The 15,599-nt window shown below is 45.7% G+C and overlaps 1 protein-coding gene across 1 annotated transcript in view; it reads right to left on the bottom strand.

Annotated features, from left to right (window-relative positions):
• LOC144805435 (uncharacterized) overlaps positions 1-15,599 on the bottom strand; it is a 194,102-nt gene that overhangs the window by 139,173 nt on the left and 39,330 nt on the right. Inside the window, exon 3 of the mRNA XM_078671991.1 lies at positions 10,865-13,656. Coding sequence (XP_078528117.1) covers positions 10,865-13,093 — 2,229 coding nt within the window. The 5' untranslated portion in view covers positions 13,094-13,656. The remainder of the gene's footprint in view (positions 1-10,864; positions 13,657-15,599) is intronic.

Genomic DNA, 15,599 nt, shown 5'->3' with positions numbered 1-15,599 from the left:
TCTTGGTCATTGTTGGCGCCGACTCGCTGCTGATCGACACTGCTGCCCTGGTCTAGTCGTCAATCCCACACTGGCCGTTGATCCTCGACCTCTCGACTCTGCAGGCCTGCCACGGAGGGAATCATTCTGACCAGATCCCAAAGGTCCCGCCGGAGCTCGTTGCCCATTATGGCGGGCAGGGCGGATGCCGAGAAGCGCAACACCAGAGGCCCGAACCGAGGAGGGGTTGCCCACTCTCAGACCATAGATCGCTTTACTCGCCCGAAGGGATCCCCAGGCCGAGCAAGCAAGATCCCTGAGGAGACCGGTGACGGTCCTCCCGCGACTGAGGATCCGACTTTACAGGATGTATGTGGCGCCATTGCCAGTGTCCGGACTGCTATGGGCCAGCAGTATGAAACTTTAGCTACTAAGTTAGACATGGTGGCAATCGAGGTCAACCTTATCAGGACGGACTTGGGGAAAACCAATGAGCGGGTCAAATCCCTGGACATCAAGACCGCAAGCCTGACTTCGGTCGTCTCGGATCTCCAAGCCGAGGTCCGCAATCTTCGAACGGCCGGAGACTTGTTTGCCCGTCGGCTGGATGATTTCGAGAGCCGGGCCAGGCGCAACAACATTCGCATCGTAGGTGTTCCGGAGAACTCCACAGACGTGCCTGCGGATCTTCTGGTGGAAGACCTTGTTCGGAACCATTTGGCACCAAAGGGTCTTAGTAATCTTTTTGCGGTGGAACGTGCTCATAGAATTCCAGGTGGGAAGCCCAAGCTTGGAGCCGCTCCGAGGCCTATAATAGCCAGGATTTTTAATTTCCGAGACAGAGACGCTATCCTGCAGGCCTCGCGTGCCAATGGTCCCACTAAGTTTGAGAATGTGTCGATCAGTTTTTACCCGGACTTTACACAGGTGGTAAAGAAGCAACGTATGGGCTTTACGGGGGTGAAAAGACATCTCAGGGACATGGGATTGAAGTACGCCATGCTTTTTCCGGCCCGCCTGAGGATTGAACATAACAAACGTACATTCTTTTTCGACCGCCCTGAAGTGGCCAGTGACTGGTTGGACACTTTGACGACGCACCGTGCCAGCCCGGAGAGTTCGAGGGGCGCCGAGGGCGGCTTGGAAGAACAGGAGTAGTGAGTCTGCGCCGGCGAGCCAGTTTATGGACGCTCTGCAGTGGCTCTGTGATAGCTATGTTTGTATGGTGGGGGGGATTTGGGACTCTTCCTCCTCAGGGGACTTCTTTCTCTCTCTTCTTGTAGGTTAGTTAAATGGAGCGACAGGCACACTGCAAGTTGGGGTGGCTTTTTGGTCTACCGCAGGGGTGCAGGGTGGGGGGATGTGTGTTGAGGGGTTCTTGGGGGGTGGTGGAGGGGTCTTTTCTTGTTTGTTTGTTTCGAGGCTACGATTTGGTCGGTATTTTATCCTATGTGCCTGTTTCGTGGCGGGGGGGGACTGTTTGTTCATTTCTGGGATGGGGGGTAGGGGGCTGAGGGTGCTGAGCTGGAACGTTAATGGTCTCGGGGATAGGATAAAACGGGGGATAGTTTTGCAGTATTTGAAGCGACACTCCCCGGATATCGTTTTACTCCAGGAGACTCATCTCGTAGGAAATACGTGCCATGCGTTGAATAGACGGGGCTACCGTTTGGTGGCCCACTCTGGCTTTACTACTGGGTCGAGGGGGCGGGCATCCTGGTTAGAAACTCCCTCCCCCTCGAAATAGATTACATGGTTTTGGATGATAGGGGCCGCTATGCCGCTGTTGTGGGCCGTTGGGAGGGGAAGACGATCTCCATTTTGTCTGTGTATGTTCCCCCTGGTCTAGAATCCACCACGTTTTCTGATTTGGGCGGGGTGGTCCTGGGGCTCCCCGATGGTCTGTTGGTAGTGGGTGGCGATTTTAATTCAGTTGTCAGTGGGGAAGAGGATCGTAGCCCTCGCAGAACCCTCCCCACGTCGCAGCTATGGCTGGGGAATTTTTTGTACACGTTGGATTTAGCGGATTGTTGGAGGCAGCTGCACCCTGGACAGCTCCAGTATAACTTCTATTTGGGAGCGCATGGTAGTCTCTTGAGACTCGATTACATACTTGTACCAGCGGCACAGATGGTCTCTGTGAGGGAAATTAGGCATTTGGCTAGAGGGATCTCAGACCACTCCCCACTCTGGCTCACTGTTGACGTGCGGCTAGAGTCCGGGGGTCGGGTCGCTCCAATTAATCCATGGCATCTTCGCAACCCCAACATTGGTACGGAAGTGGTTAAGTGTATGGATCTCTACTTTGCCGAAAATGTAGGGCCGGTGTCCTCCCCTGTTTCTTTATGGGAGGCATACAAAACTGTGGTCCGGGGTCAGACTCTATCTTTGATTGCCAGCGAGAGGAAGCGCAGAACTATGGAAGTGGTGGGCCTGGAAAATGACATCACTGAGTTGGAGGAACGGATGGGGTCTGGGACTACGCCTGAGGACTTGAACTCCTTGGCACTTAAACAGTCTGAATACAGAGCTCTGGTGACTGATGCGGCTAGGGCAATGAATCGTGAGCAGCAAGGTTGTCTGTATGATGTGGGTGACAAGGCGGGAAAATTGATTGCTTGGCTGGACAAGAGGTATAGATTGAGTCGGGTGGTGCCTGTTATTGAGAGAGTGGATGGCGCGCGAGTGGTGGACCCGGTCGAGATAGTGGAGGTCTTTGCCCAGCACTTTCAGAAGGTTTACGCGCCGGTCACTGGCAGACAGGAGGAGGCCTCGCACTTGTTGCTCCGCGATATAGCGTTGCCTAGTCTGTCGGACTCAGACAAGGAGCTTATGGAAGCGGATGTTTCCACCGATGAAGTAGCGCTCGCTATCCGTTCGCTTCATTCGGGCAAGGCTTCGGGCCCGAACGGCATACCGGTCGAGCTGTATAAGCTGAGCCCTGACAAAATGGCGCCGTATCTTCGCCGGATGTTCTTGGCATCGCGAGATCTCGGGCTCCTTCCCCGGGACCAGAGACTGGCATCCATTGTGGTCATCCACAAGGATGGCAAGCCTCGTGAACTCTGTTCGTCATATCGGCCGATCTCGCTTTTGAATGTGGAGCCCAAGATCCTTGCGAAGCTCTTGGCGAGCCGGCTGATTACAGTGATCGGCGATTTGGTACACCCGGATCAGTCTGGTTTTATTCCCCACCGCAATACCGCGCTCAATCTTCGACGTCTTCATGGTGTCTTGGCAAGGGCGGGGTCTCTTGAGGAGTCGGCCATCTTGCTCTCACTTGACGCCTCGGTGGCCTTCGACACGGTGGAATGGCCATATCTGTGGGCTGCCCTTGCCAAGTTTGGCTTTGGCCCTAAGTTCATTGGGTGGGTTAGACTTTTATATGAGCAACCGCTGGCTCAGGTGGTGGTCAACGGAAGGGCCTCGGAACCTTTTGTTCTTGGGCGCGGCACGGGGCAGGGCTGCCCTTTGTTGCCTCTCCTTTTTGCACTTGCTCTTGAACCCCTTGCCGCGTGGCTCCGTTGGGAGCCCTCGCTCAAGGGCATACGGTGGTCCCCCGCCTTCGAGGATCGTGTGTCGCTTTATGCCGATGATATATTGTTGTATCTCACTTCTCCCCGTAAGTCGTTGGGTGTTCTGTTTGACGTCCTGAGTTCTTTCGGGAGGAACTCTGGTTTGGTTATCAATTGGGCTAAGTCCTGCATTTACCCACTTAGGGGTGGACAACCTCTCTGCCCCGCATTTGCCCTATACCTGTTTCCGAAGTTGGCTTCAAGTACTTGGGGATCTACATTTCGATGGACCCCACGGTGCACTATGAGCGGAATTTACTACCTCCGCTTGTCCGGCTTAGGTTGGATGTTGCGGCGTGGTGTGGATTGCCTCTGTCCCCTTTGGGAAGAGCGGCCTTGTTTAAAATGATGTCTCTTCCCCGGTTCCTGTACGCCATTCAGAATACGCTCAATCTAGTTCCGGCCAGCTATTTCCGTGAAATTGAGGGCCTCCAGAGGAAGTTGGTTTGGGGCAGACGGCCTCGCATAGCATTGGCCAAATTGACTTTGCCGTGGTATGACGGTGGTATAGCTTTGCCTGATGTCAAACGTTATTACTGGGCATCTCAGTTGAGTGCCATCAATAACGCCATGTATGGTCCTGTCCCGAATCCCGCCTATGAGATGGACAGGTGGCAACTGCCGGGGGGTGATTACAATAGAGCGCTCTATTCCAGAACCGCCAGGAGGAATCTGACGGGCCCCACTGCTGTGGCGGTACGGGTATGGGGCAGTGCAACATCGGCCACGGGCTGGATGGATAAACTGACTAGGGCAACTCCCCTGTTTGCTGCTGAGAGATTGAGTGGTCTGTAGTCATCGAAGGGATTCGATAGTTGGGACCTTATCGGTATCAGCAAAGTGGGCGATCTTTGGGCCACCAGCAGAGTCAAAACTTTCGACGAACTGAAACGGGAGTATAAGTTGAGTGACAGGGAATATTTTCGAAATCTTCAGGTCCGCCACGCACTCGATTCGGTCTTCCCTGTTGGGACTACGATTCCTGAGTCTTCACCCCTGGAGGATAGAGTGCTGGATGGGCATGTCCCTGACAGCACTATCTCTCTTATATATAAAAAACTTATTAATGCCCGTTCGGACCTCCTTATACAGCTAAGAGATGCGTGGATTGGTGATGGTCTGGAGTTGGACGATGAGGACTGGCAAGCTGCAATATCCTCCCCTAAAGAAGTTGCGATTCCGGCGTGTCTCCGACTGGTGCAGCTGAAGATTCTGCATCGTGTCTATGTCACGGGTCCACGGTTGGTGCATATGGGTTATTCTGTGGATGGGTCATGTCGGCGTGGCTGTGGTATGCTTGCTACCTTCCTCCACATTATATGGGAATGCCCGGAGGTAGTGGTTTTCTGGAATCGAGTGCATGCGGTCAAGGGTGAAGTGACGGGTGTTGAGCTGCTCCCTGAGGCCAGACGCTGTTTGTTGAATGTATGGAAACAGAATGACTTTACGGTTGCTCAGACTCAGTGGGTCACGCTGGGTAACATGATTGCGAAGAGAGATATTGCTCAATTGTGGGGATCTCATAGGGCACCGTCGGTCTCGACCTGTGAGGAGAACATGGACTGGTGCATGTTTAGAGAAAAAATCGTGTACATATCTCGTGGTAGGCCCAAGAAGTGGGGCAAGATATGGGGTCAATGGAATTCATATCGAGGAGAGATCTGTGCTCCTCCCCTCGCTGAGCCCCCTGACATTCCACGATCTCCTTGACTGTACGTTCTGGTACTTTGATTTCCTGTTATATGTGATGCACTGCTCACTCTCGGTCCCCACTCCCCTCTCCCGTGATTTCTTGATGCCTGCTACTCATTTGTCTCCCCCTACCGTACGTAACAGTCCTTATATTGCTTGGTTTTGCCTCGACTCTTTTTCATGTTTTTCTTTGTGTTGTTTATACATTGTAAAAAATGGAAACCTTTATTTATCCTCTCTTGCCATGGGCTCCGGATAACATCGTGCTTCTACGCTGCCGGACCCTCGGGCTGTCGGCTGATGAGCTGTGTATAGAGTTGATATTGTTATTGCATGTAACTGACCGGCCTGTGTGGTTGTAGGTCTGTAACTGTACTCTTTTTTACGAAATAAAGGTTTAAAAAAAAAAAAAAAAGAAAGGGGGGGGGGAGAGATGACCCCCCAGCTATCGGCTAATTTCCCAATTAGGCAACATCTGGAAAATCTTTGGGAAACCCTTACAGTCACGTCTCGAGACCTGGACAGAGGAGGACAATATTGCCTCTAACTCTCAGGCTGGATCCTGAAAAGGCTAAAGTAGAATCGACCAGGCTCTGAGGTTGCACATGATCTGTATGAAGTTTGTGTCCCTGGAAACTACCCGCTCTACTTGGTCTTAAGAGACCTAAAAACAGCATTCGATTCTGTCGCCGCTCCGTCCTTCTGAGTCTTCTGGAGGAAGGAGGTTCCCAAGCAACTTTTAACTATCCGAAAGGATCTGCCGCGGCAATCATTCCAGAGTAAGATTTGGTGTAAAAGAAGAATGCACAGAGAAGTTTGAAATAAACATTGGCGTTGGGCAGGGTTGCGTACTTGCCCCAGCTTTATTCAACATTCACATCAGTGGAACTGAATTCTCTCGGGAATCTTCGTCTTGATGTTCCGATATTGGAGAAGGAAAATATTCCAATCCCGCTGGTTGCAGATGATGCAGTAATATTAGCGCGTACTGAAAAATCAATGCATCAACTTTTGGAAGGCTTTGAGCTATTCTGTAAGGTACGGAAGTTAATAATCAATAAAGAGAAAAATATATGATAATTATTCATTAATCAAAGGTATTGTTGACATTCAGGATTAATGGTAAACCAACTAAGCGACTTAAAACATGACTACCTCTGCATACGAATGGATGACCATTTATATTGGAAAGCTCATGTGGCGAAGGCGGAAACAAACTTGACGCCACTATTCTACATTTTGCTAACTCAAGCAGCAAGAGACCAATAAAACTAGCATTGATGCATTCAAGACAAATGCACGTATGGCCTGCGCTTATGGTGCTGAACTGTGGGATTTTACGAAAGTTCAGGCTCTTCTTAAACTGGGAAACATCTTCTTGTTACGTGTACTAAACCTGGGTCTGGGAACCCCACTGACAGTATTAAGAGCTGAGCTGGGGTTCACTGGAGGATCTCACCCAATAAGATATTGGATGCGAGTGTGGTCAAATCTATTGTTTGCATCATATAGTATGGTTCCGCAGGAACTGCGACGATGCAGGATTACAATAATTTACTCCGGTTCAAGCACACTGAGAACATTCTAACATACACTAGTTGAGTAGAGAAATAGAATCATCTGGAACTGATGAATAAGGCAACACTAGAATTGGTTAAAAAGAAATATTGTGCATTCATGTGGAGCACGCAAGCAGCAAGGAAAGGCATCCTTCCGACTAATTACCAGAAAGTAAAATGTGAACCTTGCCTGGAGCAGTTCATGGACTTGCTGTTCCCTGCTGAGAAAATGGCTTTATATCTCATGTTCAGATTAGGAACTCTTCAGGTGCGGACCTTAACTAAATCATGGGTATAGCCCCTGGAAGCGGATCTGACACATGTTCCCGTACATAAGGGGGCCCGAGTCATTTATGCATTTTAAGCTGCTGTGTTATATGTCGCATAAAATCAGAAGGTACCACCTACGTCCACTTTTTCTAACACGTAATCTGAGATGCTGCAGTGCAGTACTTTTCTTACGTTATAAAACTGATCGTATGGAGATTTGCCAGGCAGTTGCTTCGTATATGCAGACCTGCTATAGACAGCAGCGAAGGAAGTGGGTTCAAACCATAAACCAACTGCAGTGATGGTTTTGAAATTTTCCGTTTATCTCTGGGGGCTGTGCTCGTCCTTTGACATATTTGCCCTCATAAACAGGGGCGTAGCTCGACTCCAACATGAAAGGCACTGGAGAACCGTATGGACTGGACAGAGCATCGAGAGGTATTGTTGCACATTTCTACTTGTACCTGGACTTTATAAAATGCTCGCTTAGGTGTTGGCAGTCTATTGGCCCATATCTGAGGGTTTAATTTCCACCCGGCTGTCAGCAAAACAAACTATTCGGACAATCCTTGTTTTTTTTAACACACTAGGTAACGTATGCACAGCAGGCTTGTGCTCTTCTTTTATTTCTGATGTTTATAAGACAGCTGTCAGGCTTGCTAGGGGTTTACTTGCTCTGAGTAGGCAACAAGCAGACGGAGATGCCGGTATCTGCACCTATGTACGTGCTTGTTAGCTGGTAAGCTTTGTAAGATCTAATGACCGCTCTTTCTAATTGATTGGTTTTAAAAGAGATATACGTCATCTATTTGCACAAGCATTTTACATCAGATCATGGATTATGCGCAAAGTGTAGTATTTGTATGAACTGTGCTTAAGTCGTTTTAAATTGTTTTATTATCTGCTGTAAATAACGCTGACAATAAACCTTTGCTATCAAGTACCACACCTGCAGGAATGCTCAGTGGGTTGTGCGAAGCTAGATTTAACATGGTCATCTGTGGAAGTGTGTCCATCCAGAAATCAGAGTATATCATACGGTGGGGGTCAAGAAAGGTTTATTTAAGTATCACAGATGCAGAGACCCCATCCATCAACAAGCTAAGACCAACGGACAAATGTCTCTATTCCAGCTCACGGCCTAGCAACCATCCCCACATTCCAGAATATCATGACACAGGACGTCACACCTTCTCCCCCTTACATATAGGGAGGAGTCACTTTAGTCTGGTGCTCAATTACATGTGTGTGCTCAATTACATGTGTAGATGTGTCTGGTGGTGCCTGATAACTGAAAGGCACGCATTTGTTTACATACAATTTCAAATATGTCTGATTTATTATTCCTATTACCGCGCTTTCAACCTTGAGAAGGCCCATCCTAGACCAGTGTGTGGACAAAACACATGCTGACAAATCGAGGACAAAGGGATTGGGACATGGTCTAGGGACACTGACAACAAATCCTACATCAAACCTCACGTTTAACTGTTGAAGCGCAAAGAGCGATATAAAGCGATATACTGAGAAAAAGTAACCTTGAGAATTGCTGCAAACTAAAGTAAATTTTTAAAAACTAATAAAAGAACTACATATCCACAGCTGTGAGACCTGAAAGCCGATTATTTCTCAATATAGCCCTAGTTTATGATTACCTTACAGTACTCACATTATCATCCACGCTAGAAGAGATGGGAGCCTGGGGTGTCTGGTCACAGAAGCTCATTTACATACAAAGGGGGTGACAACCTGTTCACAACGCACAGCACAACTTGTTTACGTAAAGTGCTAGTACACAGAAAAGGGTAAAGTCTTGTGTCTCTTTTTTCATTTTCTTTAATATATCCTGCACCTCGCTCTCTTCTCTTTCTCTCATTTCAATTCATCATAAATTAGTCAAATTCACTATTGCTTTATCAGCAGGGCACAAGTCGGAGGGTAGCCACAGTTTGAAGGGGTCCCCCCACTATTATCTAGAAACAGGATTCAGTTCCACCTAGCTCCTTAGCCTGCGAATGATAATTGTTACTTTGTGCCTCAGCACTGCAGACACAGGCCTCTGAGTGTTTGTGTGAGTGGCGCAAGAGAGGAACAGAGTACTTGACAAAATTAGCCCTTCTTTTGATTAATACACTGTAAATGTGAAACACATTGGGGCTTAGGGGCTGGATAAAGAATAACGTCAGGAAACAAACGCAAATTAAAAGCACATTTTATTTATACTCTGAAAACTGTTTAAAAATGTAATTTCCATTTCTGTTTAAAAATATTTACACTTTCAGTCATTTCCGAGTTTAGTTACAAAGTAATAGTGGGAAAAATACATGATGTATAAAAAACTGAAACCAAAAACTTATTTTTACATTATTTTATGTTTCTTGTTTTTGTGTTTTTAAAACAGGCCGTCAACCTTTCACGTGAAAATTAGTATAAGGGCCTGACATCACTTCACTATTTTCCTTACTTGTGCGCTGTTTATTGGCATGACATGGGTCTATAGGTATTAAAAATAAACATATACATTCACAGGTGTTCAGTCCATTTCTCTGGTGATGTCACACATTGACATGTATTTGGCTGCTTCTTCTATTTTTAGGTGAGTACAAATAACGTACAGTTCCCCCTCTTTCCATTTCTCTCTATTTCTCGCCCTTTTCTTTGTCTCTCTCGCTCTCTTTATCTCTCACCCTCTCTATCTTCCACACACTCCTGTTAGCGTTAGCTTCATGAATTTCACTGCCACTTCTGGCATTCATATGACAAATCCTTTAGAACATTGGAGGACACGGGACAATCAAGTGTGGAAGACTAGTTGCTGGGACTGCAACTGATTGTCCAGTCACATATATACTTTTGATGTGGGATTTCGCTATTTCACAACATTCTTCAAACAGAGTCGACTGCTTACAATGGCTCAATTCTGGTAAAAAGTAGAGTTTGGCAAGTCACAAAATGAATAGGGTGAGCCATGTCGGAGAGGAGCCACGGGTCACACTTAGTTATAAGGCCCGAGGCATGAGCTGATCCATCAACCGATAACAGAGTGTAAAAGATGCAGCAAACATTACTTAACCCCTTGGGTGCTCATGACGGAACGGTTCCGTCATGAGCGTCGGTTGGCCTGTGCTCATGATGGAACCGTTCCGTCATGAGTCCATAGGTTCTTTAGAACCTTCAGCACTGCAGCGGAATTCGCGCAGCACTGAAGGGGTTAGAAACAAGGTACATGCTCTTTTATATCTCAAAACAGGTTATTTCTTGAACACCTGTGCTTCACTTTAGTACATCACATATACTGCAGTGGCATTTGTTAATAGTAATATCTACATTTTACCAATGACGTTTCCCATCTCCAGAGCCCTGACAGCATGTCCACTCTGGGTGTGTTTGGCTTATAGGTTTTATCACTAATCCGACAAGTTAGCTGAAAATATCGTTGTTAGTCCCAGTATTGTTCAGTGTTGCTTTTACAGATGGTGTGGTCATGTGCGATTGAATGTTTTTCTTTGTATCTCTTTTTCACTAAATAAAAATCAACAATTTTTCTTTTCTTTTAGTCCACATTGTGCTAGCCTCCCACTATGTATCCTGGTACATCATGCTGCTTTGCTATGTGTACGGAAGTGAACAATCACTGAAAACAAACACATTTATAATTCTGTAAATACTGTTATCTATTTTCCTTCTTTACTGCTAGTCCGGTCTTCTATCACCTGGCATTTCAATGTCCCACATAATTTGAATTGAATCTTTTTCCGTAATTCATTCCTCTCACAATAACTGCACTGTTCTGCTCTTGTCGATGTCCTCAGATGGGTCAGTATTATTTTTGATGTTCTTAAGTTCTTTCCGGAGTCTCTGTGTTTGCTGATATGTTTGGAGGTTTGATAAGTGACTAAAGCTCTTCCCGCATTCACTGCCGCTGAATAGTTTTTCCCCCGTGTGTGTTCGCTGATGACTTTGAAGGTGTGATAACTGACTAAAGCACTTTGCACATTCACAGCACTTGAATGTTTTTTCTCCTGTGTGTGTTCGCTGATGAATCCTTAATGCTGAAGAGCCGCGAAAACTACTGTCACATTCACTACAATGATAGGGTTTTTCCCCTGTGTGTGTTCGCTGATGTGTTTGGAGGTTTGATAAGTGACTAAAGCTCTTCACACATTCACTGCAGTTGAATGGTTTTTCCCCTGTGTGTGATTGCTGATGTATTTGTAGCACTGATAATTGACTAAAGCTCTTCAGACATTCACTGCACTTGAATGGTTTTTCTCCTGTGTGAGTTCGCTGATGAATCCTTAATGCTGAAGAGACGCGAAAACTACTGTTACATTCACTACAATTATAGGGTTTTTCCCCTGTGTGTGTTCGCTGATGTGTTTGGAGGTTTGATAAGTGACTAAAGCTCTTCACACATTCACTGCAGTTGAATGGTTTTTCCCCTGTGTGTGTTCGCTGATGTGTTTGGAGGTTTGATAAGTGACGAAAGCTCTTCCCACATTCACTGCAGTTGAATGGTTTTTCCCCTGTGTGTGCTCGCTGATGTATTTTGAGGTGTGATAATTGACTAAAGCTCTTGACACATTCATTGCACTTGAATGGTTTTTCTCCTGTGTGAGTTTGCTGATGAATCCTTAATGCTGAAGAGCTGCGAAAACTACTGTCACATTCACTACAATGGTAGGGTTTTTCCCCTGTGTGTATTCGCTGATGTGTTTGGAGGTTTGATAAGTGACGAAAGCTCTTCCCACATTCACTGCAGTTGAATGGTTTTTCCCCTGTGTGTGTTCGCAGATGACTTTGTAGCACTGATAACTGACTAAAGCTCTTTAGACATTCATTGCACTTGAATGGTTTTTCTCCTGTGTGAGTTCGCTCATGACACCTTAATGCTGCAGAGCTGCGAAAACTACTGTCACATTCACTACAATGATAGGGTTTTTCCCCCTTGTGTGTTCGCTGATGACTTTTTAGGTCTGATAACCGACTATAGCACTTTGCACATTCACTGCACTTGAATGGTTTTTCTCCTGTGTGTGTTCGCTGATGAATCCTTAATGTTGAGTAACGACTAAAAATCATTTGACATTGATTGCAATGGTATGGTTTTTCCCCTGTGTGTGTTCGCTGATGGGTTTGTAGATTTTCTAATCGATTACAGCTCTTCCCACATTCACTGCACTCGTATGGTTTTTCCTTCGAGTGTATTCGCTGATGTCTTTGTAGGTGATCTAATCGACTAAAGCTCTTCCCACATTCACTGCATTTAAATGGCTTTTCTCCTGTGTGTGTTCGCAGATGATTTTGTAGGTGTGATGACTTACCGAAGCACTTTGCACATTCACTGCACTTGAATTTTTTTTCTCCTATGTGGTTCCACAGATGGCTTTGTAGGTGTGACAAGAAAGTAAAACACTTTGCACATTCACTGCACTTGAATGGTTTTTCCCTTGTGTGTGTTTGTTGATGTCTTCGTAGGTTTGATAATCGACTAAAGCTCTTCTCAGATTCACTGCACTTGAATGGCTTTTCCCTTGTGTGTGTTTGCTGATGTCTTTGGAGGTTTGATAAACAACTAAAGCTCTTGACACATTCACTGCACTTGAATGGTTTATCTCCTGTGTGCGTTCGCAGATGAATCCTTAATGCTGAAGAGTAACTAAAACTACGGTCACATTCACTACAATGATAGGGTTTTTCCCCCGTGTGTGTTCGCTGATGACTTTGTAGCTTTGATAATCGACTAAAGCTCTTCACACATTCACTGCATTTAAATGACTTTTCCCTTGTGTGTGTTTGATTATGTCTTTGAAGGTGTGATAACTGACTAAAGCACTTTACACGTTCACTGCACTTGAATGGTTTTTGTCCTGTGTACGTGTGCTGATGAAGCTTGAGTAGTGATGACAAACTAAAGCTCTTGCTGTATGTGTATGATTCTTCTTTCTTGGTTAGTGTCTGTGGGTCGGGTATATATTTGTCTACATCCCATGACTGTATTTCCTGATGGGCCGACATGGCTGATAAAGCACTTGTGTTTTTCTCACACACTTTATATGTGTGCAGTATTTTGCACGTTTGATTTCTGTTTTAACAATAAAATGCAATAGCCACCAAATATTTGCCACATTCCTAATACGTAAAAGGTGTCTTTGTAGGCGATTGTGCCTTTAGATTAGATTGTGGCTATGCACGCTTGCGGGTAAAGATGTATCTTCCTTTTGGCTGGTGCAAATTTTAGAAAACAGAGCAGTGTGGTAGTCACATCATACCGATCCCATGATCAAATCTGGTGTTGGACACTTGTTTATACAGGATGCTGTTTGTTATTGTTGTTGCCTTAATTTTCCTAAGGTCATTTCTTCATCTTGTGGCGTTGAGGTGCACGGCTCAGACTCTTGCAATCACTGAACTGCCCTTGATACTTCATCCGGGATCTGTCAGTTTGTGTGCAGGTTCCTCTGTCGCCGACTGCGCTGATGTTTTCCTGAATACTGTAGCTCCTTATTTCTGCTATTATTGAAGTTTTACACCATTCGCTTCATTATTGATGGTCATTTCGTACATTCAAGGCTTGTTTTCTGTTGGATGTAAAGATATTTAAAATTACTAAATTGAAGCATAATTGAATGAGAATTCACAATGTTTAACTGGTTGTAAAAGACATTTCAGGGGAGGTTTACTAAATCTCCAAGCAATGCACACAGCCCCACTGTGCGAGGCTGCGTTGCGTTGAGCGACGGGGAAGGAGCAGGAGAACACCATATTTTCAAAGATATGGCTCTCACCTTCCCTTTCCCTTGCACGGGCGCAGATTACAGCGGCCCTGAGCCATGCACACACCTTAGCACCAGAGCGCTAGGTGTGTGTGTGAGTCCAGCTTAGGTTTTGTACAGGAAAGAGACACTTCCTATACAAAATACTATGCCTACACAAGAGGAAAAGCTTTTCCCACTTTGTATGTTTGTTGCACAGTGCTGCACGCATGCAAAGTCAGAAAATTAAGGAGAAATGAAAGCATTTCTCCTTCCTTGTGCGTAGTTTAAAAGGGTGCAGTTTTCTCACGCTAAACCCAATCTACTGTATTTGGTAAATTTGGTTTAGCGTGAGAAACCATGGGTGGTTGCACAGGAACGCCCAAGCACCCTCCTTGGCAGCCCCCATGGTACAAAGTAGCGCGAAGCCGTGATATGCACTGCTTCACATTACTTTAACGTTATTTCCAGCGCTAAACAAGTTTAGCGATAGAAAGTAAATTAGGAAAAAAAGATTTTGCACTGTTTTGTGTCACTTTTGTGACGCAAACACAGTGCAAAATCTTAGTAAATCTCCCCTTCTTCTTTACCGCCTTTGAAACTTAGCAAGGAATATTTCATCATACACAGATATTTAACTAAAAGTTCTGTTGATCAGGTGATATCTTAGTAATGTCTGAAAAGGGGGTGATTTACCAGTGTTCACAGAGTAAGGGCACTCACGGAGCACCCAGGTGCTTGAGGAATAGCTTAAGATAGAGGCATATGGTCAAGATTTCATTGAAACAACAATAGATGTTAGAAAAAGAGATGGATCAGGCTGGGCTGTATAATTTCCAGTAACTCTTTACGAAGAATAGAACAAAAGTAACTTTATTCACACACTTCTTCTCATTTCTTTCCTATTCACTTAAGATCATCTCAAATACCAACTCCTGTCTTTACCTCGCTGTTCATAAGTCACCTTTGACACTTTCAACAGCTCCCTTGGTTCAAGCATTTCTGGTTTCTTCTAACCTGGATGATTGGAACATTATTGTCGGGGGGGTTTCCTATCGCCATAACATCTGTCCATCTCCCTGAAACTAGTGCAGCTTACAGCACCCGTTTCTGGCCCTGAAAGACAACTCCTTTACATTATAAGCGCAGATAAGGCAATCAAATGTTGATTCATATAATTTAATATTCAACAATTTCAGTCATTTAGTACTGATAGAGAATCCATCACAACCAATAATTTACCTGAGATATCCCCTCAGCAGATTTGTGCATATTACTCTTTTTTTCCCCCTTTTCCACCATTACATGGCATCTTGCATGACATTGTCCGTTTGGGGCCCAGGATGACACTTTGTGACTGGATGGGCATTTGGTAGAGCGGGAGGAGGTGTCAGGTATCCACAGGTGATGCAGCATTTCTACCTTTCCATATTTCTCATATTCAAGTTTACCTAATTTCCTGTCCTTCGGCCCCCCTACTGCCCTCTGGCTGCGCACTCACTCTGTGGGGTTCATCAGAAGTCAGATAACTGCCTCATACTCACAAGGCCGTGGTTCTCACTTCTACAACACTTATTGCAGACATAGGGCCTAGTTAGGAGTTTGTCCAACAGATTTTTGCCTCAAAACTAGGGGTGGGTGAAGAATTCCACTCTGCCGGCGGAGCTCGCAAAGTTTTTCCCACTCTGCACTCTGTGCAGACTTGTTCCAAAAAGCTCCATGCAGAACGGAGTTCTTTTCTCAAGCGGTTCGCCAATGTAAGATGGCGG

Source organism: Lissotriton helveticus, chromosome 1_2 (genome assembly GCF_964261635.1).
Source record: "Lissotriton helveticus chromosome 1_2, aLisHel1.1, whole genome shotgun sequence".
Lineage (NCBI taxonomy): Eukaryota > Metazoa > Chordata > Amphibia > Caudata > Salamandridae > Lissotriton > Lissotriton helveticus.
Note: the sequence above shows the minus strand (reverse complement) of the source record. Positions and strands in the feature narration are given on the sequence as shown.